General features: G+C 40.5%; 1 protein-coding gene across 10 annotated transcripts in view; it reads right to left on the reverse strand.

Annotated features, from left to right (window-relative positions):
- TCF4 (transcription factor 4) overlaps nucleotides 1–20,503 on the reverse strand; it is a 386,429-nt gene extending 365,926 nt beyond the window's left edge. For 4 of the 10 annotated variants that reach the window (XM_055559663.1, XM_055559660.1, XM_055559662.1 and 1 more), the window contains exons 1-3: nucleotides 18,717–18,862; nucleotides 17,660–17,751; nucleotides 15,936–16,008 (exon numbers count right to left, since the gene is read on the reverse strand). In XM_055559663.1, coding sequence (XP_055415638.1) covers nucleotides 15,936–16,008; nucleotides 17,660–17,731 — 145 coding nt within the window. In that variant the 5' untranslated portion in view covers nucleotides 17,732–17,751; nucleotides 18,717–18,862. Of the gene's footprint in view, nucleotides 1–15,935; nucleotides 16,009–16,472; nucleotides 16,488–17,659; nucleotides 17,752–18,716; nucleotides 18,864–20,040 lie in introns of those variants that run through there. The other 6 variants (XM_055559664.1, XM_055559661.1, XM_055559678.1 and 3 more) reach the window with 5 other exon arrangements.
- Nucleotides 20,504–25,205: the final 4,702 nt, after the last annotated feature.

Raw genomic sequence — 25,205 nt, forward strand, 5'->3', positions numbered from 1 at the left:
AGTAAAATTCTCATCCTCAATATTTAAATATTTGAAAATTCTATCAGTGCTTTAAAATCTTCTCACATGAGGCTCAGTTGTTACACAGACAAGTTTTACCTAATTTCAAGGAGCAGATCAGTTGAGACTTATACATAGTCTACGAGTGATGACAGAGGGCAAATACTGCTGTATCAGTTTACAGGCCAGGATAACCTCGGAGCTAAAACCAGATAAGGACAGTAAGAGAAGAAATATTATATATCAATCTTAGTTATAAGCACAGAGGCAAGATACTAAAGAAAAGAAAAAACTGAGTGCAGGAGATTACTTTTAAAAGCGTAATAAAAACACATCAATCACATTAACAAATCCCAAAAATCCAAAGGGCATTTACCATATGGAAAAATATAAATATCACTCACAATACTAACAGGTTGAAGGAGATTTTTTAAATCCTAATTTAAATATATGTAGAAAAAAATTTATAAAAACACCACCACTCACAAACTCTAAACAAGATATACACAGAATGACCCTCCTTAATGAAATATATACTGTCATCAATGTCAACAGTGAAAATCAGGGAAAAGACAAGGATACCTAATATTGCTATTTCTATTCAAGAATGAACTTGAGGTCCTAGGTAGCACAGTAAGACAAGAAAAGAAAAGGAAAACAAACTAAAACAGATACATCTGTTTGAAAGGGGTATGAAAAGAAAAACAACTTTCATTATTCACACACAATATGAATATACAAAAAAAGTGTAATGAAAGCACAAAGAGAATTTTAGAATCAGTAAGAAAATTTACCAATATGGCTGACTATGAAATCAATACCCAAAGATCAATTACACACACACACACACACACACACACACACGTGTGTGTGTGTGTATGTGTATATGTATATATTAAATATATGGAACAATTTGACTATTTAATTTAAAAGAAAATACCATTATCAATAGCAGTAAAAATAAGGTACTGAAGAATGTCATCAAATGATATACATGACCTCATGAAAAAAATTATAAAACTTTGAGATATCAAGGACGACCTAAAGAACTGAAGAGATACATGAGTGCAGATAATCATCCTTAAAAATACATCAATTTTCCCCCACTGATCATTAGATCTCACGCAACATGAACAAAATCCCTAAGAGGCTTATGAAAGACCTTGGCAAACTTAACTTTAAAATTTCTGTGGAAGAAGACAGGCCTCCAAATAGCTAAAAGTAAAATGTACATATAGGATGAGCAGAAGAGAAAAGACCTTACTACCATATACCAAAATGTGGCATGAAACTTATTACAAAGTGGCACTGGGGCATGGGTAGACAAATTGACCGAAAGATCAGAAAAAAAAGGACTCAAAATGAAAGACCCTTACAAACACAGAAACTCACAGTATTGCAGAAACAGCACTGTGGAAGCCTACAGAAAGGACAGACTTCTCAATAAATGATTCTAGAACAAATGTGTATCAAGATATTTAAGAAAAAGCAGAATTATAAGCCCTACCTCCCACTCTACAAAATCTATCCCAACTGTATTAGAAACTTAAATGTAGATGTCAAAACTATGAAATCCTTTCTTGAAGAAACATATAAAAGAATACTTTTATGACCCTGAGGTAGAGCTGGATTTTCCAACCATGACACAAAACATGAAAAGGTAAAGGAAAAGAAATGACTACATTAAATTTAAGGCCTTATATTCATCAAAAAATACCATAGGGAGTGTCAAAAGACAGGTCATAAAATAAGGGAAAGTATTTGCAGCATGCATGACTGAGAAAGAATTATTATCCACATATATATCAAGAACACCCACAAATCAATAAGAAAAAAAAAAACAGAGTCAATAGAAAACTGAGGAGGGAAGATTCTATAGAACAAACATGAATGATAAATAAATACATATAAAGATGTTTAACCTCATTAAGTATCAAGGAAATGCAAGTTAAGACCATAGTGAGATACATTTTCTATTTTATAACCCCTAGATTGATATAAGGGGCTTCCCTGGTGGCTCAAACTGTGAAGAATCTACCTGCCATGAGGGAGATATGGGTTCAATCCATGGATTGGGAAGATCCCCTGGAGAAAGAAATGGCAACCCACTCCAGTATTCTTGCCTGGGAAATCCCATGGACACAGGAGCCTGGTGGGCTACAGTCCATGGGGTTGCAAAGAGTTGGACACAACTGAGTGACTAGCACACATACATACACACACACATACACACACAGATTGATACAAATTAAGAAATCTGAAAACCCCAAAAGTGGACAACAATATGTACCCATAATAATCTTTGATGCTGTGGGTGGGTGTGTAAATTGGTAACAGCTCTGGAAAACAATTTGGCGCTATCTTAACATTTGCATGACTCTATAACCTAGGAGGTTTACTCACGGATATCCAAGACAGCAAAAGAGATGACCAAACGCGCATCAAGAGGTGTTTAGGAAAATATGTAGTCTCAAAAAATGGGAACCGATCCAAAGGTTCACGAATTGGACAGCACATAGATAAACTGTGGCATATTCACAGCAGTGGAAATGAACCAATGCCACACACAGCCACATGGACAGATCGGAAACACACAACACCAAGTGAAAAAAGTGAGTAGCACAAGACGGGAAAGGACTGACAGCACATGTCTAACCCTCCATCAAGTGAAACCAAACATCACGCTGTTCAGGGATACACAGACGTGTCATTAAGCTACTCTTAAAAAAGACAGAATATTTACCTCTGGCAAGCAAGATGGGGGAAGGTGGATAAGGAAGAAACCCACAGGTTCTGATGATGCTCCAGTTCTGATGGTGAGTGGTAAGTCCCCAGGTCTTCCTCACGCCATCATTTAGCTTCGTAATTCACATACACTACATGTATTATTCTGCAGGTGTCAAACACCACAAGGTAAAATGTGTTTGCAATACCAGGTTGAGGTAAGGCTTATGAAAAGTATATGCAAGGGAAGGATACAGAAGCCGCCAGTGTAGACAACAGCCAACAAAACTCTTGCTGTGAAAGAGGACCAGTCAGTGGAGAGAGTAAGAGGGGGAGTTTGTGTTTGGCTTATTACGCTTTTGTTGTCTTTCTAATTATGAATATTAGGAGCACAGAGGGGTCAACCATAACACTCTACAATTTTTCTTTCCAAAAAAAAATAATAATAAAGTGCTACCAACTGTGGAAGCACCCTGTGTGCCTTCCCCACGCCAAGAGGAAAGTGACTGTATTCCGTTTGATTTTTCTTTTAAACTGAGAGTTACGAAGGTATGCCGAGATGCTGATGGGAGTTCCCCAGGAGGCAGGAACAACACGTGAATGTTGTCCACTTGCATCAGCATCACCCACTAGCTCACCAGCTCCAGGCACGTGTGTTAAGGAGCTTCCTGCTCAGAGCAGAGGGTTCCGGACCTCACTCCTTCCACTTCAGCACCCTTCTGAAGAAGCACACGCAGAGCCCGGGGGTCCCGGGGCCAAGAATCACTCACTGGCGTGGCCATCAGGGTCCAGCCCATATTCACCCATTCCCCCGTGCTCTAACCAGCTGGGCCAGAAGCAAAGATGGAAAGAGAGAAGGAGGGGGAAAAAATAACTATTTTTTCCTTTACTTTGAACCATGAGTGTACCGCAAGAAAGTTGACGGCTTTCCTAACATACTAACAAACTTGGCGGGCTGAAAGGAGACTTCCAAGTGTGAAGCATCACATCCGTGAGAAAACGAAAGGAGGGGGGCAGAGAAGGAGGGAGGGGGGCAGAGAAGGAGGGAGACGGTCAGAGGGAAAGGGTAAGCGGGAAGATTCACCAGGAGGTCTCAGAGCGGAAAGCTTCATTCTGTGGCTAATCCAAAGCTACCAGATGATTTTCCCCATGGCCGCCTCAGACAAAACACAAGCAGCTAAACAGCATTTTCATCTCAGATGGAATATGGTCCAAATCTGACCACCCTCCTAGAGTTCACCAAAGATGCTCAGCCACATTGTGGTGATGTGCTGATACCTGACCCCCAAGTGTGCGATGCACTCAATTCCACAAGTTGAAATGAACCATCAAACCAGTCAAGCCTAAAGGAAACCAGCCCTGAATATTCCTTGGATGGACTGATGCTGAAGCTGAAGCTCCAATACCTGATGCAAAGAGCCGACTCATTAGAAAAGCCCCTGATGCTGGGAAAGATTGAAGGCAGGAAGAGAAGGGGGCAACAGAGGATGAGATGGTTGGATGGCATCACCGACTCAATGGACATGAGTTTGAGCAAGCTCCGGGAGATGGTAAAGGACAGGGAAGCCTGGCGTGCTGCAGCCCATGGGGTCGCAGAGAGTCAGACACAACTGAGCGACTGAACAATCAGAACCTAAGCTAGCAAAAGCCTAACTAGTGCATTACTGAAAACCATTAAATAAGAAGAGTCCCTTTGGTCTCTTTCTCCTACTCCCACCTCTGCATCCTCTCACAACAGAACTGCAAAATCCATCTTCCACTTTTCTCAGAAAATAAAAAGCACTTCTGTGGTGTCTGGGTGCAAAAAAGGCAGTCAACAGCACGTGGTAGCTGAATGAGGTGTCAGTGTTTCCATTAGAAGATGTATAGTCAATTTTCAAGTATTCAGGTTATAAAAAGTTTCTCACGCGCGCAAACACACACAAATGCTACTGTGAATGTTCCCTAGTGGACTAAGGTTACACATTCCAAGTAAGGTCTACGGGCCATTCTCCACCTTCACCACCCACATTGGAGGCCTAACAACCTCATCTCTCACCTGGTTTCTGCAAAAATCTCACCACAAACGGTTCGGGCCACCAACACTGACTGCCCCTGAGGTGCGTTTTCCAGGCTGCAGCCAGAGGTCTCCCAGGCACAAAGCTGATGGGAGGAAATTGCAAAGTCTGCCGATCTTGCTGCCTGGCATGATCTGGCCCCTACCTTCCACCTCGCGAGCCTCAGCTCTAACCCAGCTCTCACCCCTCCCCAAACACCAGGCTAGGCTGGTCCCCAGTCCACTTCTCCCAAGTACCCCACTCTTCTTCTCAGACCTCAGTCCAGGTGTGCCAGCTTCAGGAAGCTTCTCCTGACTGCTAGGTCAGACACCCTATCACAAGCTCCTCTGATGCCTCCCACCTCTCCTTTCTTTGCTTGGTTATTCAGTGAATGTCTGTTTCCCACATTCAGCCAAGGCAGAACTATACCCGTCTTGTTCATTATTTTATTTCTGGCACCCAGTATAGTACCTGCTACATGGTAGATACTTAAACTTTTTTAACTTTAAAAGTAAATCAGTAAGTTCTAGCATATAAATTCTAAAACAAATACCAAAAATATTCAAGTGTGGGAATAAAAGTGTATCTAGTGCCCTTGAATTAAATGAGTACAATTTGCAAATCTGATATATCATTTCCACTCCAAAAAAACCCAACAAAAATATATGGGGCATAGTTATCATTGCCTTCTAACAAGTCTTTGGTACCAAATTTGAGAAGACATTCATAATACTCTCCAAAGTCCAAGTTCCATAATCGTTCAAATCCATCCCCGATCTTTATACTCAAGTAGTGTTCTTGCCTGGAGAATCCCAGGGACGGGGGAGCCTGGTGGGCTGCCGTGTATGGGGGTTGCACAGAGTCGGACACGACTGAAGTGACTTAGCAGTAGCAGTACCCATGTAAATAGGATTTCAGTCTTTCAGACTATCTTTCAGTTACTTTATACTTAGCTTATTTGAAAGTATCCTTGGAAGAAGTCTGCTTCCACACTTTGACATCACTTATTTGAAAAGCACTTTCTTACTGAGTCAATATAGAACTTACACCCAAAGACAGCAAGCAGTACCATGCTCCAACTGCAAAATACTGGCACTGAAATATTTTCCTCTTTATATCACCATAGTACCTCACACTGCAATCTCAATCTCAGCTCTCAAAAAAATGTACTGAATGAATGAACAAGCGCGTAAATCAAAGTTAACCATTCTTAATAATTCTCTTGCTATTTCAGTGAAACATATTCACACTGCAAAAAAAAAAAAACAAACAAACTATATGTAAGTCATTCCTTTCATTTTTCTGAAGCTTTCGACATTCTTTCAACAAACCTTCAACAATAATGGATTTTAAGTAAAATTATTTAAAGTACTAATGGACTACTTCTCACCTGATCCAATTCTACCAAAATTACTAGGGATATTAAAATGGGACACTGCAAAATGTACATCCATGTAAAAGAGAAACAGTTCCACATGGGCTGAAAGGCAAATGAAAGAATAAGAAGAAGCTAACAAGATCAAGGAGAAATTAAATATCAAAAGAAAACTAGAAACTAAATGAAGAATTACAGCACCCACAAAAGAACAGAACAGCATTCCAAACATACTGGTTTGGGATACCAGTTAGTAGACAATGAAGCTCTAGAAGGTACACAGCAAAGAACAATTATTTGAACAAGGATTGAAATTGCATTGTTCAGTCTTCCCTTCCAAATTGCAAAACTGGGTTATGTATGAAATTGTAGATTCAATCTTGAAACATAATTACCCACCTGATGACCAAAAGCTTTTCTCTCTAAGTTTTAAGGCACAGCGTTGCAAAACATTCCCAACATGAATCCCTTATGTTCGAAAGTGAAGACTAAGTTTGAGGAAGACATAGGTTTGGAACTGACTTTAATGCGTAAATTAGGTCTAGAATGTTCTCTTTGTCATAAAAATCTTGTTTATATTCTATAGCAAATACAGTCATTCATTAATAAATTCTTCCTATACCAATTTCAACTAGAACTTGAGTTCTTGGTTTGAACTGGAAACTGGAATCGTGTGTTACACTGAAACACTTGGAGGTCACAGAGAGAAAGACATTTTAATCTGAACTACCCAACACTCAAGGAGAGGGTGGTGTTTACATATTTTTCCTATGTGTGATGTAATTTTGACACATTTTATTCAGAGGTGTATCTGGCCACTCCATAATGTTTTTACAAACATTATATGGGTTTCGGCTATGATCACAATATCTTTGAGACTGTGTTTTAAATGCATTTCCAAAAGTATTGTATGGCAATAATAATCAGCACACTTCCCTGCTAGCTTCTGAACCAAGGGCCACAGCACCAGTAATGGCCTGTGATGATAATAAAATTATAATGCTGATGTTCTGCAATTGGGAAATATTTTTAACTACAGTGTAAAACCCCTCTTGAAGTGTACTGGAGAGTTTCACTTTATTTTTCCAGCTTGAAGATGCAGGCTTTGAGGGTCTATCACTTTGCCAATATGAAATAGCTATTTAACAGCAAACATGGCAAAAGAAGCTAGATTGCCAGAATTCAGTTAAAGAAATCACTTTCTCTAAATTATCTTAAAATTTCCACTGCTGAATGATATAACAGGACGAGTTTGAAACTGGGAATATCAAAATCTTGATTTCCACGCTGCCACTGCCATTAAAAATATATACATATGGGGAAGGAACTGGATTATCTGGAAAGGAAATCTCAAAATCAGAAAAGGAAAAATAAAGGGGGCATTCAAGACAGGAATGTCTGTCTGGAGGTGATGCAGATGCCTAGACCACAACTGAGTCCATGTTGAGCTGAAGAATCTGCTGTCTTCCATCCAGCCTTCCCAGTGGACTTCCTCTATGCCTGGTTCACAGTGATCTTGACATAAAATCCTCCCCAACATCCCCAGGTCAAAAAATCTCCTCTTCTTTCAAGAATCATACTCTATTTGTCCATGAAATCTTCATTATTAATTTTCCCCAGCAAGAAGTAAGTCTTCTCTTTATCTAAACTCCCACCATGTTAGTGACACTCACCTTCTGGGCACTAAGTACTAATTAAACATGTGCTTTTCTGTCAAAAATATATCCCTCTCAGGGTAGGACCTTGCTCCCACAAAGCCCTCTAGGTCCTGCAATTGCTAACACAGGGGATGTGTGCATAGCATGTACTAAAAAGATATATTAGACGAACCATCAGTAAGAATTATGATGGGGAGATAAAAACTAACTGGCTAGATGGACACAACCAACATTGTACAACACTATATTAAAACGTGAGGGACTAAACTGATGCTATGCTATGAATCTCCAGATAATGACACACACACACACACACACACACACAGACAACAGAACTTTTGAAACCGTTCATTATCCATTTTTATCCATCTTAAGTAGAAATAAAAGTAATTACTGACAAGATATGCAAATGCGCCTCTTTTCCACAACTTGCTCGTCAGTATTTTACACAAGATGAAAAATAGAGGGTCTAGAGCTATCATTTCAATATCTTCCTTCACAGAAGCTAGGTCTTCCCTAGTTTAACAGTCCTCGAAATGCCTTGTAGTTAAGTCTTGGCTTGAGCGATTTGAGATTCAAAACCTTCCATTTGGATGCCTTGCAATTCAGCTAAGCACCCCAAAAGGGAATGTTTAAATTAATGGAGACTAAAGCGAGGAAGAACATTCTGAAAGGCGTTCTGTAACGGGCGTTGTCACCACCTTCTCTGTTCTATTGAGAAAACAGGCTTTTCCCAGGGGCCTGAAAGTCTATATGCCTACCATCAGTCTCGTTTAACTATTCGAACTTAAAAATGTCAGAGAAGAAAAAAAGTAATGGAAATGCTGACATGCTATGAAGTCAAGAGGCATAAGCAGGTGCTCCTGCAACCCAGGGTCATAATTCAATCAAGCTGTATTGTGACGTCATCTGTTACAGAAAAAAGCCAAATGGTTTATGAACAGTGCCAGAACCCCCAAGATTAAATTACAGCCCTGATATTTAATCAGGGGTCTTACTTTGTTATTTTTAATAACACAATACATTTTAACAGTTATTCGTCAACTGCCTTAGCCAAATTAGAGCACGTGATGACAAGTGACCTGGATTACGAGGGCCATCTCTCACGATCTGAACTTTTATTATTTTTCAGAAATGGAAGATCATACAAGTTTCCCTCCTCTTAAGAAACATACAGTTGGTACCAACGGATTGAGTCCAAATCTTAATTAAAAGCAGCATGGGGTCCCTGACCAGCGGGTCAGGACATCTGTATTTGTGTCCTACCACAGCCCATAACCAACTGTATGATTTGAGCAAAAGATAGTCAACTCTCCCAAACCTTGGCTCTTTATTTAAAAAAAAATCATAGACCATCTCTAAACTCTCCTGATAAGTCTAAATTTCTATAAATCTTTTACCTAAAAAAAAAATATTGTGTAGTTTCTTTGGGATTCCTTGGGGATCAAAGTGCAAAATTTGTATAGCTGTAAAGATGAACTTTTAATTTAATCAAAAATCATTACCATCGAAGAGGCATTTGTCAGCTAAAAATTTAGGGGCAATATCAGTGTCAGCAAACGAAACAGGTTCTTTAAAAAGTCATGTACAAATAGTGCTGAATGTGTGAAGGGTTGTTTGCAAAACAAATCAATACAGGCACATCCAACAATGGATTGCAGTTAATAAACCACATATAGTAATTACCACCAATGGCAGTTTAGAAAGTCATTCATTAAATGTTAATTGTCACACAGAAGTACAAAAGCAGCCATTTGAACAATCAAGTGGCTGCACCTTTAAATAAAATACTTTCTTACAGCCCTGAAATTCATCCATATAAACTGACTCTAAACACACCTGGGTATTTGATATGCTGATTAACTGGGCCTTTATTTATTGCCGAAATGAAAGTAAATATGACAAGCTTTTCAATACTTTTGCTATTCCTTTGAGCCTGATATAAAAAATATATATAAAACGTACAAAAAGTGTTAACCAATCTTCTCTAAAGATTAAATTGCTATTTCTCTTACAACTCTCATAAGCATTAAGAGACATATGGTTCAAAAGGACCCACCTAAATTCCTGTGCCTACTTTATTGCTGAGTCTAAGTGGGCTCACAAATTTAGAAAATGGATAACCCACGTGTAAGCTAATAAACTTGGTGGTCAATTTTGAAAACTTTATTCAAAGTAATAAGAAACCGGTAACCAAAAAAAAAAAAAAACCCTATGATATGCTTTACTTTATTTTCTGCAATACTCAGCACCATCCAATTGACTTGGAAGAACACCTGGTCATAAAAAATTAGGTCATAAAAGACAAAAAAAAATAAGAAAAGAGGGGATTTTTTTTTTCCTGTTCCTACCTAGCTTCATTTGGATGCTCTGTCTGTGCAAAATCTGACTTACCCAACATACAGATATAGGTTCTCAAAGTTTGGCCAAGAACATTTTGGTTCCAGACTTGTAAACCAAAGAACGTTTCAAAACACACCATGTTCCTTATTAGACAGCTTCAGATCTGTTATCTTGGCTTATGGGAACAGACCTAAATGGCATCATAATACTAAAAGTTGAAAATCACAGGCCTGGGGCCACCAGGACTCAACTCTCTGTCTTGGACGAGGTTGCAAACTTCCAATATAAAATGCAGTTTACCATTAGGAGTAAATGTTTGATCTATAAAGCTTCCAAAATTACTTTGTTTATCATAGCAGATGAAAGCAAAAAGGGAATAATTTTAAGCTCAAAACAAAACTGTTTATATGACAGTCTTGACTGCTCCATGATTCTAAGCATTTAAGACAGATTCGAGCAATTAACAGCATAAACTTTCATTACATAGTTCTATTATATATGTTTATGTGACTTAGCTGTTCATCTGTTATTTAAGTGATTTCCTCATTACAATAGTAGGGTAAAGATAATTTGCTGATGCTGTCAAAAATGTGAAGCATTTCAGGCTCAACAGATCTCGGATCCCTACACTTGTTTAATGCATTTTATTTACTTAAGTCAGTGTCAAATAGAGTACTGCTTCTTCCTTCTGAATTTAGAAAATGTAACATTTTAAGCACATGTCTGGTAATAGACATATCAAAACTTAACTTCAAAGTTACTTATTTTAGGGATGCAGATAGAATTCAAGATTTTTGTTCTGGAAAATTAGGTTTCAAAGATCTAACAAGAAACTGTAAGACTTTTTTTACAGTTAAAGATAGGAAACCATTTTTTTTTAGATATTAACAGAGCAAGCTTGGTTACCTCAACTTGGGGTTTGACTAGGTTCATAAAAATTGAAAACAAAATATTTGTACTGGTACCCAAGCAGATTGCTAATTTACAGCAGAACCAAGACACAACTTTGAAAATACCCACTATATTTTCCTGGTTAAAAATATAATAATAATAATATGAAAGAGATACTAAGTCACATTGAAATCCAACATAAACTACAAAGCTAGCTTATTTGGATAATAAAGCAGGAAAAATAATGGACATGGCTTATACCATTAGTGTAAACATGTTTTTTAAAAATGTTTATCTATTCTAATGATCAGGAATAGTATTGTACACCAAGCCTCGTGTGTGTGTGTGTGTGTGTGTGTGTGTGTGTGTGTGTGTGTGTGTGTCTTTGAAAAGACACGGAGCTAGGCAGACAGACCTAGGTTTAGAACCTAACTCATTCCTGGCTGCCTTGAAAGAAAGTAGTTTATCATCTCTGAATCTTGGTTTCCTCATTTATGAATTGAGCATGGTAATCCTGGCATCTCATTGGGTTCTTGTGAGGATAAAAAAAATACAAGAGTATAAAGTGCATAGCACACCATTTGGCATAGTAAGAAGCACTTTAATTCCATCAGTATCATGCCCATCCACACCCTATTATTCAATCTAACATCCTGCAAATAATCACAGGCCAGATCAGGCAAAACAGAACGATCAACAATCCAAATTCAGCTCCAAACCTTAAAAAACAGTCCAAGGGCACATATACATTTAGAAGCATTTGTAGGCACAAAGATCAGTACACAAATCCTGAGACCCTGTTATGCAACACAAATTACAGAAAAAACATAGTACTGAAACCAATGTTACTCCAATAAAAGGATTTGCAGGGCCACAGAGAATCAGCAAATCAAAACTTGTTTTTTAGAATAGCAAATAAACACACACTTGAGAACCTCTTAACATGGGCCTCAGTTTTCTTTGGCTGTACAATGAAGGCATTGGGCTGTGTATTTCTAAGGGGATCCTACCCCCAAAATTGTATGATTCTAATGAAATGGCTTTAACACCACATTCCTTATTTTTTAACCTGTTAATTTATTCTTCGTTTTACAAAAAGCCACACCACCATTATGAATTGCACTGTAATAGTAAGGCTGTTTAAAAACAGACACACACACACAATTAAATAACTCTACTCCACAAATACCTTTGGGGGAGACCAATTTTTTTTCACACCATAACCATGAACTCAAACTGTACGGACGGAAATTAATTCAGGATGCTGGCCATTTGACTCTTCTCTACAATACAAAACAACCCACTGGATCGATATTTTTTTTCTTACTGAATTTTCTAAACTTATGTGTCATTTGGGTGTCACGTGGATATTGGTGAACAAACTTGTGTGAATGTCAAGAGACATTTTTTCGCTTCCAGAAATGACCATGACAGGGATGTGGTGTTTTATTGCTGCTGTTAATTGTTAAAACACCCATTGATTTGGCACCTATAACAAATGCTGAACACCTAAGTAAAACTAAACAGTTACAGGGGGAAAAGGCTCAACTTTTAAACTGAGGGCGAAAGATGTAGAATCCGTCACAGACTAAGTGTAAATACTTGTAACAGATGTGACCAGGGCTATTGTTGAGTATGGATAATTTTAGAGCCCCAACTTTAAACCCACTTTTTAAAAGATGCCAAAGCTAGTGCGTTTATCTTTTGCTCATAAAGGAATCAAAGGTGACCAAAGAAAACTGCATTTCTGTTATATTAGAAAATTAAATCCCTGTTCATCAATAAATTATAGATTCTAGATGCATTTTTTTTCCTTTTGGGTAACTTGGCCATCCTACTTTTTAATGAGAATAATTTTCTAGTCATCCAGGCATGTGGATGCTGTTAGCTTGTTTTAAGATCAATGATATAATGGATCTGAAATCCCTTTATAGAAGTCACCATATAGATTTCAACTATTTCTTACAAATAATTCCAGAGCCCACCAATTCTCCCTGTTAAGGTCATCCACACTCTGAACTATCATGGCTGAATTGTTTTAGTGCTCTCTGCTGAACACCTGCAAACATCAAACAAAAACGGCTGGTCCTTTCCTGGGTTGACAAAAGCCTTTCATGTGAAAAATGCTCCCTGGGAATGTCAGGCTGTAGCTCAGGTTACATTCCATTCTCCCTAGCAGCCTCACCATTTCTTAAGGTGGTAGGGAAAACCATGTTTGTGAAATGAAAGATTAAAGGCAACATGGCCACACTTTATTTTCATTCTCACACTGCAAATCACGATGGAGCGTCCTATACATGAATGGAACTCACAGCTACAGAGAACTTGAAGCCTGAAACATCACCATGCCTCACTTTGAAAGCAACAGAGCGGTCTACCCCAACATGAACAGTTCACTTACACTTTGGATCTCTTTTCCCCTGGACCCAAGTTTCAAAGCTACCCATGAAAATGCTATCTGAGCACCCTTGCTCGGGACAATGGATATTAACCAGATGTACATTTAGAAAATTATTTCTCAGTCTAAAGTTTTCTAGTCCATCCTTTCAGGAAAGGGGCAAAATGCAGATTTCCTCATTTTTTTTTTACTTGTTGTGCTTTAAAAGGGGACTTAGCTTTGTTACTGAGTAGAAACAAAGCCACTTACTATGTCTTGGACAGATGAGAAAATCAACACTCCAATCTGTACTCTGTATATTACAGTCCCCATTATACTGCATTGGATGAATACCCTGCATTTGCAATCCAGCCACCAGAACAAAATAGCCACTACACTTTTTACCTTTATAAGTAAACATATGGGCCTGAAAACTACACCTTTGGCCGGTACAAAGTCACTTAAAGTTCAACACCTTAAAAATAATCACGGCATATTCACTGGAAATATCACAATCTATCTCACTCTTTAAAAATAATCACGGCATATTCACTGGAAATACCACAATCTATCTCACTAACGATGAAGTCTCTGTCTTATACAGATTTACTGTCTGTGTAAGACAGATTTATGTATACAGATATACTGTCTTAAGAACTGTGTAAGTTTCAATATATGACCACTTACCAAAATTCATCAATACATATTCATACTCATCCAGCCTATACTCTGTAAACATTTAAACATCATAGCAAAGACTTCATTCAAATGTGAACACAGAAAAGGGACCAAGATGCACAGTCGTCTTTTAAATGCAACACAATTTCATGCTTCTAAATCAATCTTACTTTATTAAACCATACCGAGACTGATATACTTAATTACTCCAAATGTGTCAGCTTTTACAAAAAGTACAAAAGAGTATTTTTGCACTGACTCTGAAAGCAGTCTATCTCTCAGCCTTTCTGACATAATCTACTTTCAGATTTCAACTGAATACACATTTTCTTAAGGAAAATCTTGAAGAAAACTACTGTCAGAGATAAAGTTAGTTTTGATACTAACATGAAAAATTAATTTGCCTACAACAGACACTTGCATTCATCTTTCCTTCAAAACTGTGTAGAGAACACAATATAGAAATGTGGAAGATACAATATGAAAACAAACAAAAAAGTAAGTCCCAAATTAAAAATATAACAGGTTCCAGGACAGTCAAAACACAAACATATGGTCAAGAGTCCTTTTAATCAAAGTGGACTCCCCCCCCAAAAAAATAAAATGTAAGTATAGGAGGCATCTCATATTTCATAAATCGAGTTTTAGAGATAATTCCCTTAGACTTATGGGGCCAGCAAAAGGAGAAGTAACTTATTTGGAAATGAGCAACTTTTAAAAGCCTTTCGTTTTAGAAAAAACATACCAATTATACAAATCACAAAGATGAATAGGTTTCTTTCATTGCCACAGCACCAAATGAATATTAAGAGATGTGAAATTATCTTCAATAGCTAATAGACAATTCCACTGGTATCTCATAGCTAAACGATGTCAATATTTACCAGTCTGACTTAAGAACAGGACTCTGTCTAATGTCCTGTTAGGTACCACTGCCAGAACTCCTAAGATACTATAGCTGTTTAATAGGCATAAATGGATTTAAGCCTTGAACCTAAAAGGACAGCAAGCAACAATGTATGCCTCCTTCTGATATGAAATTCACTGGACAAAAAAATAACTTTTTACATGAATAGCATATTTTCACTTTTAGTAAGAGACCTTCAGAGAGTCCCCTATTAAAACTCCTCCTTAGATACCAGATAATCATTGCACACACAGATGCCTTTGTGAATACCGCTAACGTCTTTTGAAAGCATCAGCCAAAGGTCTTTCATTTATAAAATGTAAAAGTCCTTCCAAATTTGTAACTTTAAACATAGCAAAAATTCACTGCACAAGTAAATACTTAGGGGGAGAAAAACAGCTAAAGCACCAAAAAGGATATTTTAAATACAAATGAATTCATATTCAGCTCTGGGATTAGAAAGAGTCTCTCTATTTACAGCTATGGTTTACTACTCAGCATTCATCTACAAAATTAAGTGCTCATTTTTTTTAAAGGGTTAATTATACATAGTTCCCAGAAAACTTGATTATTTACAAGGAATCTGCCCTTTTCATGAAAGTTAGAATTTTCCCTCTATTTTCAGTAAGGAAACATTAATTTATTCCCCCATGTTAATACTGCCTTATCTTCACATGTTTGATTACAACTGTATTAGAAAATTGGTTTTAAATTAAGTGACAGAATTCTGAGACAGTTTTCTTGATTCAAAAAAAAAACTTTTAATTTTGCAAAAGATAACGTTTTTGCCTAAGTTATACATCTAATGGATAATGAAATAACCATATCATTACAGGCTAAAATTTCAATGACTTTTGCAGAACACTTTAACAGAGCCAAAAATATACCATAAGTGAACAAACAGCTAAGAACATTTAACTACACACTAAGAAAAGAATTTACATACTTGAGCCAGTAAAATGTCCACTCGCCAGAGAAGTTGGTCCATTTTTCCCACTGCTCACAGGAGGTGAAAACATCTAAAAGAAACAAAGAAATATTACTGTTGAAAAGAAGACATCCATGCCTTCAGAGCTCATCTGAGACCTTTTATACTCTCACTATATAATGTACAGTTTATGCTAAGTGTTCATTTTAGTAAAATACATCACCATCCAACTTAAAACTAAAACAGGTACAATATTACCAATCACTCTTACCCCCCCACCCCTTTACCACTCTGCTCTTTCTTTTTCCTCAGGTTCATTAAATCGCCAGAGCTAGGCAGTACTACATTTTAAACCACAGCACAGTCCCCATAATGTTAACAAGATTCAGTTTGGAGGGCAGCGAGCTCTCTAGAAGACACGAGTTTTACAAAGGAGAAGAAAAAAGTTGTTTATTTTATATTGAAAACCTTGGCCATAAACGTGGCAATGTCCATTTCGATCCCGTATAGGATTTGCCTGTTATATGTGAACCCAAATAAAAATAAAAGTGCCACCTGCACTAAATTCTCATTTCGTCTCTAACATGAGAGCATTTTGAAGCAAGACTCTCTCCCTCTCTCTCTCTGTCTGTCTCTCTCTCTCTCTCACTCTCACTCTCTCTCTTTCACTCCCTCTCTCTCCAGCATTTATTTCGACCCTAATTGGTTTCCCTCTTCTTCCACGTTATCTAGTGGATAACGCGCACCTTCCCTGAGTCAGAGCCTGCAGAAAGCAAAGGAACGAATGGAGAAAGTGCAGCAAGCAGAAAGGGGGCTAAAAGCTGCCTAGGGCTACATTTCCTGGCAAAACTTCCGAAAGCCATTTCTCCAAAAGGTCTAGAAGAGCGGCAGCAGCAACAACAGCAGCAGTAGCAGCAGCAGCGGCAGCAGCAACAAGAAAAGAGAGCCCCCCACTTAGAAGGCGGTTTGGATTTTGTGTGTTTTGTGGATTCTTTTCATTTTGCTTTGCAAATGCATCTGACACCAAACTCATCTGGCATTAAAAATGAATTAATTCCCCTGACATGCTTGGGACTTGGTTTGGGGAAGGGAGACAAAGTGATGGAGAAGGACCAAGTTCAGCCGTAAAACTCCACAAGTGTGTAAGTTCTGCTTTGTGCTGATCTCCCCGACTATGAAATTTACAAAGTCTAAAGGGTTTCTAAAGAATGTGTGCTCAGCATATACACACGAGTTTTCAGAATCCCAGGAAAAGATTTAAGTGGGAGGAAGGCAGGTCCTACTGATTCCAAACCATCATCAGTTTAAAACTTTGAGCCAACTGAGGTCTCCTATTTTCTCTTTTCCATTTTCAGAAAAATAAATAAGTAAATAAATAGAGTAGCACGCAAAATACCAGTACTTTTAGTGTTCTGATAAGGCCAAGTTAAGGGGTGGTTTACAGTTTTAGGGGTGTCTGTTTTTCCCTTCCACTGGGGTGAGACTCCATTATTTGGGGGTTCGGTGGGTAGTGAATTCAAAGCAAGTAATCCGACTGAAAAAAAAAAAAACCTGAATCCTCCATCACCCCCAAAAACTGTAGTTAAAAACTTATCAAAAAGACCTTCATGTTTACCAAGGATTCAGACAATTAAAAATTATTCCTGTCCTTCAGATTCTATTGGTTTCTAGCTCAAAGTGCTTGGGTTTTTTGGTTTTGTTTTGTTTTACAGCTGTTGTTAGTTTCCACCGTTCTTTCTTACCGCACTGAAATCCAGTAAATCACTCAGCTCTTTGTCCGTGCCTAAGGCAGCCATTCGCTGTTGGTGATGCATTTTAGCAAAATCACACAAACCTAGAAACATGGAAATAACCGCAATCAGAAAATCCAGTCTCAATCCTTGGAGAAAACACAATCGGATTTTTGGAGACTGGGGGTGGGGGGGTTGGGGTGGGGACGTGGGGGCGGGTGGGATTAAGGTGGAAAGGAGGGAGGGATAGGAGAGTTGCTGGGTTGTTTTTTTTTTTTTTTTTTTAAGATGGAATAGGCAGCAATAGCAAAAAAAAAAAAGCGATATTGATACTGTATTTCCAAAAAGACGATCAAAACTGGTAACATCCACTATAAAACCAAATCCGGGAAAGGGAAAAAAAAAAATTGCCGCTCCTCAGCGCATCATTTTATGCAACAGGAGGTAGAGCGAGAAATGAATGGATCACAGAGAAAAGAGAAACTACTCCGAACGATCCGGTCTCAACTTTCCCCCCCACCCTCCACCCCACCCCCCTCACACACTCACACACACACTCGCACACACACACGCGCGCGCACACACACTCACACACACCACTCCCCTCTGCGTTTCAAAGTAGCTATAAAGAAATTAAAGATGAGCGTCTCTGGAGTGAAAACACGTCCAAAGGGGGAGGGGTGACAGGGTCGGCGAAAAGAACGGGGGGCGGGGGGGTGGCCCCGCGGTGGAGGGTCGGGGCTTGTAATTGTCCAGCGCCCTAATTTGTGAAAGAAAGGGTTGTAAAAATTAAAGTCAGGCCCTTGGCAAAGTCAGCGGTCCCTCCGAGCGGCAGCGCCGGGGAGGAGGGCGTGGGGGGGCCCGGGCGGGGAGGAGGGGGGTGCGCAGGGACGAGGGGGAGGGAAGAGCGCGGGAGGGGAAGGGGTGTCTCCAGCGGGAGCGCCGGGGAGACCGGGCGCCCGCGGCGCCGGAGGCGCGGAGCCGCGCGCGGGGCCGCCGAGCCCGAGCCCCCCGCGCCGCCCGGCGCTCCGGCCCCGCCGAGCCCGCCGCGCTCGGCGCCGCTACCTACCGCCCGCGCGCGAGAAGGGGCTCTCGGTGCACCGCCGGCGCCCAGGCGGCGTTCATGTCTACCCGCCGCCTCAGCCGCCGCCGCCGCCGCCGCCCGCGCCCGCTCGGTCCCCGCCGCCGCCGCCGCCACTACAGCTCCGCAGACAGACAGCCAAGATCCCTGACTCTTAACACCAACTCTCTTCTCCGGGGAGGGGAGGGGACGGGCGGAGGGGGAGGGGGAGACACGCCGAGGCGCACGGAATTGCAAGTTCAGCAAAGAAATGGGTGGGGGGGCGGCTCCGGCGGGGCGACGCGGCGCGCGCGGGTCGGGCTGGCTGGGATGCGGACCCCCCGCCCGCCCGCCGCCACCCCACCCCCGAGAAAGAAAAGAAAAAAAAAAATCATCTCCACACCTCCCCCGCCTCGCCAAAAAAAAAAAAAAAAATACAAACGAAATTTCACCGAGCACCTCATTTTCCCTCAGATCGTCAGTTACAATCTGAAGCCTGCACCCTTCAGGGTTGGTTTTTTTTTTTTTTTTTTGCCCGTTTCATCCAGCCGAGGCACACTTTGAAACGGATTCCACTTTACGTCCCCTCACTTCTTTCTTTCTCTGACTCTCCCGTTCCCCCTCACTCACACATCCACACACGGTAAAGCAAGTTTATACTAGGCTGCAAATACACGTGATGCAAAAAGACTTTGCCAAGAGGAACAATATTTTTTTTTCTTTTCCAGATACAAACCAAGCGACATTTTACTGGGGAGATTTTCCTATCGGTAGTTATGCGTTGGGGGGGTGGCGGGGGGGAGGCGAAACCTAAATTACATACTTTTTTTTTTTACCCCTCCCTTTTAAGTCACAGAATAGTATAGCTGTGAACTTCGCCCAAAAAAAAAAAAAAAAAAAAGGCAATTTTTGAGGGTAGATGTTTTGTTTTACACTTGAGTTCCTAGGCACGCTAAGTCCCCGTTCGCCAGCACGATAAGTTTTTCATTCAACACTGACCATCACAGGCCCTGCATGCTCTTAAAACATACTTTTTCACATCACTTTTTAGGATAAAAATTAAGCTGCATAATTCTACAGTTTCGTAATAACAAGCGTGCTTCACCCAGTATATGCAACAGACGCTATTTTAACGTGTGCTAAAATACACATTCTATAAACCCTGTTATAGCTAGATGTGCGAGTACATACACAAAACGCATGCACACACTTTTTCCCATTGGCAGTTATTTAATAGGTTGTTCCTTTTGTTTTAATAAAACACTGGGATCGACATTTTAAAAATTAAATTCAATTGCAAACAGTTTACTCTGACAGCAAATTGTAACGTTACCTTAAGTGGCCACAAATATGCTCACAATATTCCAAGGAAAGTGACTTTAAAAAGAGAGACAAAAATCTTCTGCAAGTACTGAGTATCTCACATGTGTATCCCCCAAAAAAGTATTTTAACTGGTACTCAGTTCTGTTCCAGGGATATCCACAGAATACAAGATCATGCACCTGGCTCTGGTTTTTGCATTTTCCACCATAAAACTGCAACAAAACTCCCTCCCCCCAAAAAGAAATCATTAAAAAAAAATCCAACAACTTTTTCTTATTGTTTATAAAAAAATATCAACACAGGATAGTGATAATTTTTCCTCATGCAAATCTTGTTGGCTTTTTTTTTTCTTCTCCTCTTATAAAGTCTTAAACTTGTTCCAAGTTTAGAGGTGTCTCATCCTCCTCCTCCTCCTGATCATCACCATTGACTCCCCCGTGGAGTCACATTGATAATAATAGGTTTCCCTGAAAGATACATTGTAATCCATTCACATCCGGGCACTGCGGGCTTATAAAGAGAAGGCGCTGCGGCCGCCGCGGCTCCTCCAGACAATGACTGGGGAGGGGCGGGGCGGGAGCGGGCGACCATAGAGTAGTAAACAGAGCGCCTAGAGAGGCGGCCAAGATGGCGGCGCGTGCGGGCCACGCCTCCTCCGGGAAGGGAGGTGGGCGGCGGGGTACGGGTGGGCGTCGCGCGTGCTGCCGGACCGCAAGGGTACCCGAGGCCAGGGCCTTCCGCGGGCCCTAACCCTGTTCCTAGCTCTTGCCCTTCTCTGTTCTTTGACCCCAAAGTCTGGCTTCTAAAGAAATGAAGGAATGAAACTCCGTAGACTTGCTTCAAGAAGTCGGATCCCCTGAGGGCGACTTGGGAGAGGGAGGCCGGGAGAGGGCACGGCGGCCTCCTGGACGAAAACCGGAGTCTGATCCTCCCTCAGTGTGGAGCCGGTCCTCTTAGCGAGGTTTGGCTGGCATGGAAACAGGCAGATGAACCAAGATGCAGCTCGCTGGCCTTGGAGAGGGATGTGGGTCCTCACCTGCACCACCGCTGTCCCACCTTTTTCTAGACTCCTGGCAAAGAGAACTCGAAGTCCAGGAAGTCTCCACTTGAAGATGTTCGTCTATTTACTTGTAGACTTAGATTTTTGGGCCGTGGCCCGGGCTCTTGGGATTTTAGCTGCCCAACCAGGGACTGAACCTGCAGTAGCGTCAGTGACAGCATGGAGTCTTAACTGCTGGACCTCTAGGCAAGTCCCAGTTTTATCCGGTGACCCACTACTAACTCAGTGGACGATTTCTGGCGGAGAAAGTCTTCTAGCCAGTTTTCTGGTCTCTGAAATGCAAATAGCAAATGCCTGCTTTATGAATTTATTAATAATTAAAAGGATAAAGATAAAGACGGAGATGCCCGGAAAGAAATCTTCTCTTTCCATCTCTAATTCTTTACTAAGCCAACTGATATCTCTACTGTAGCCCATGGGATTTTAAATGGAGATTTCTGTACTCCAGAAGAATAGCATTTAGCCCTCCCACCGAAGAAAAGCAAGTAATAATAATTATAGGTTAGCACTTACGTTGTGAGTTTGCCATGTGCCAAACGCTGTCCTAAGAATTTCTCAAATATTGGAGAATGACTCTGGAGTTTGTGTTACTTCTGGACCCAGAGCCGCTGAGTAAATGGTACAAACTTGCCTCAATTACACAACTTTATTAAGTGATAGAACCCACCTTTGATGGCAAGCAGTCTACAATCAGACTTCACATCCAACCACCTTCCCATACCATCTGGCAATGGGAATGTCCTAATCTCCATTTTCTGATGCGATTTTGTGGCAATGACCATGCTCTTTTGTTTATATATAAGTTTTTAGAGAACAAGAACTAGAGCATTTATAGATTGTTTCCTGTCTTTTCACACACTGCAGATTCCTGTCTTCTATACCCATCCCGTGCCCTCATCTTAAAATTTTACCTTTAGACACTACTATATGCTGCATAATCACAAGCAGTATCTCTAATTCTCAGAATAAGCATCTACCTTCTCAACTGAGATGATGTAATGAAAAAGATCACAAAAGTTTAAGAGAAGTATTTTACTTCTCTTTATTTTAGAGGCTCTGCCTCTAATCAATAAGGCTTGATGTCAATGTCTTTTGCTGTAAAATGCAGAGACCAGATTAGAGAACCCCCTAAGATTCCTTCTAGTTTAAGACTCTCCCTTCCCCCGAATTTCAAGAGGAATAAATGATGTATCCAGAAATCAATGATCAGATCAGATCTAGGACCTGAACACACCTAGTTGCTGGCTAGTGGTTTTGTGTGTGTGTGTGTTTTAACTGTACCCTCCAGAAAACAGTGCAACTACCCTTCTGATTTTAACTAAGGGACAGATTTGAACTGGTTTTGTTTTTTTCTCCTGATCTAGCTCACGTGTACTCCTGGCTTCTAGATGTCTTTGAATATGTCATGTTACCATCATCTCTGGGAAGTACCTAACTCACCTACTGGGGTGTTGAGAAAATTAATTTAAAATGTGCATGAAAAAAGCAATCAGATAATAATCTATGGCCTCTAAGCCAGAACCATGAAAAAAAAAAAATAGGTATACTTATGAAGATTGGAGGCACTAACGAAAACTCAATAGAATCATGTGAAACTTAGATTAAAAGGGAAATGGCAGGAGACATATTTTGGGATGCCTGCTCTATCATGTACAGAATTCCTTCCCTAGGAACCTGTTCATAAATCCTGATAAAGAGGTAGAATTTGATGAAGGTGTCACATGACTTGTTCATGACTCACCCCCAACAGCCCCCACTGATTGGACCATAGGAACTAAACGAAGAAGAGATTGACAGGGGTCTGTAGTGAGTGATGGATCTGACAAGTTGGAGTCAGCTGGCCAGAGCTGGTGTCAGGAAGCCAAGCCATGTGAGAACCATGGTTATGGGGAAACAAGAACCATGAGTAAGCAGAGGAAACTGTTCTTCAAATTAGAAGGAAAGGTCTCAGAAGTTCTGAGAAAATCAGACAGTTTAGTCGTAGGAAGAAATGTCTGGACATCTTTTCTCAATTATTTGAAGACGACCTTGCCTCCTGTTCCTAAGTAAGCTGATTCTTGCAGTGCTCAGCTTTCCTAAGTGAGCCAACCTGAGTACTTTTCTGATCCTTACAACTAAAGAGTTCAACTAGAAAAGAAAAAAAAAAGCTTTGGATTTCAGCATTTCAAAACAGTCCTTAATATTAAAAAAAAAAAAAAAAGGTTGTGACTGCTATTCAAGGAGTAAACAGTTCGTTCCATTCCCACATAGTAGAGATGTATCCAATTTATTGTACCACACATAGGACAGTATATCCAGTTGTCATTCTTGCTTCTCATGTGTTATGTGTCTGTGTGTGTGTTCAGTCGCTAAGTCTTGTCCAACCCCATGGACTACAGCAATCAAGGCTTCCATGCCCTTCACTGTCTCCCAGAATTTATTCAGATTCATGTCCCTTGGTCAGTGATACCATCCAACCATCTCATCCTCCACCAAGCTCTTCTCCTTTTGCCTTCAGTCTTTCCCCTTCTTGGATCACAGCCTTGTCCTGGTGAAGGGACTTGCATAACTCAATGAAGCTATGAGCCATGCCATACAGGGCCACCCAAGAAGGATGCGTCATAGTGGAGAGTTCCAAAATGCGGCCACTGGAGGAGGGAATGGCAAACCACTCCAGTATTCTTGCCTCAAGAACTCCATGAACATGAACAGTGTGTTATGACCTTGGGCAAGTTTCACACCCTGTCAGACATTAAAAAATTATCTTGTCCTCAATACATATGACTGGTTAAAATCAAATGTGATAGTGGAGATGAAAGTGATCTGCAAATGACAAATTCCAGTGGAGTGTGAGATATTATTGTATAAACTGAGTTGATGCCTGAAGATAACACTTCTTTCATAGGAGTGTGGAAGACTTGGCAAGTATTGAAACCCAGTGAATCATAGAAAAGAACAGTCATTGAAGGGTGCTTGGACCCAGCCCTTCATTTTAGTGGAAGATGTCAAGGCTCAAGTAATATGGCTTGTCCAAGGTCACATTGCTAATAAATTACAGAACCAGAAGTAGCCCTCCGAGAACTGAGCGCCAGTCTAGAATGCCATACCATGCTTCAATTTCATCCAGTGCGCTCCTTCTTAGTCTTACCCATGTTAAAATTAAGTAGGAAAAAAACCCACAAACAAAAAATTTGGATCTCTGATGATCTAATGAAATTTATCTCAAAATTTGGCAAATAATTCTTGAGTGTCTTCCTTATGTCAGCAGCTAGTCTTTCAGGACCTGAGGCAAAAACAGAGACAAAGAAATCAGAATGTTATAAATGTTATAAATGTCAAGGGCAGTCCTGATTGAATGGCGAAGTCACAGTGAGCAAGACACAGCCTGCGGCAGACGTGGGGTAAAGGAGAGCTATTCCAGCATATTTTTAGGTTGATGTATCAAAAGGGCACATCCATCCAGGACCCCAAACTGGAGCCCAAAACATACTGCAAGGCTGAATCAGAAAAGCAGCTGTCAGGACAAAAGGGGAGGGAGCCGGTCAGCATGTGTGAAAGCAGTCCAGAGCCTCATAATACACACACAGTCCCACATACCCCAGGGCCTTTGCGCTGGCTGGTCCCATGATTCCTTCCCGTGGCTGTTCACATGCTGACTCCTTGTTTCCTTCTAGTCTCCATTTAAACCTTACCTCCTCGTGGAGACATTCCTAGTCATTCTGTCTAAAGTAAGTACCCCATTTTATTAGTCTCTGACATCAAATCAGTTTGATGTCCTTAATGGAAACTTACCCAATTGGGATCCTTTTGTTTGTATTTTCCAGTATTCTTGCCTGGAAAATCCCATGGACAGAGGAGCCTCTCACGCTACAGTCCACAGGGTTGCAAAGAGTCAGACACGACTGAGTGACTTCACTTCATATACGTGTGTGTGTGTGTGTGTGTGTGTGTGTGTGAGAGAGAGAGAGAGAGAGAGAGAGAGAAAGTGAAAGTCACTCGGTCATGTCTGACTCTTTGTGACCCCATGGACTATATAGTCCATGGGATTCTCCAGGCTGTTCCCTTCTCCGAGGGATCTTCCCAACGCAGGGATGGAACCCAGGTGTGGTGCATTGCAAGGGGAATTCTTTACCAG

This window comes from Bubalus kerabau, chromosome 21, assembly GCF_029407905.1.
Source record: "Bubalus kerabau isolate K-KA32 ecotype Philippines breed swamp buffalo chromosome 21, PCC_UOA_SB_1v2, whole genome shotgun sequence".
NCBI classification, from domain to species: domain Eukaryota; kingdom Metazoa; phylum Chordata; class Mammalia; order Artiodactyla; family Bovidae; genus Bubalus; species Bubalus kerabau.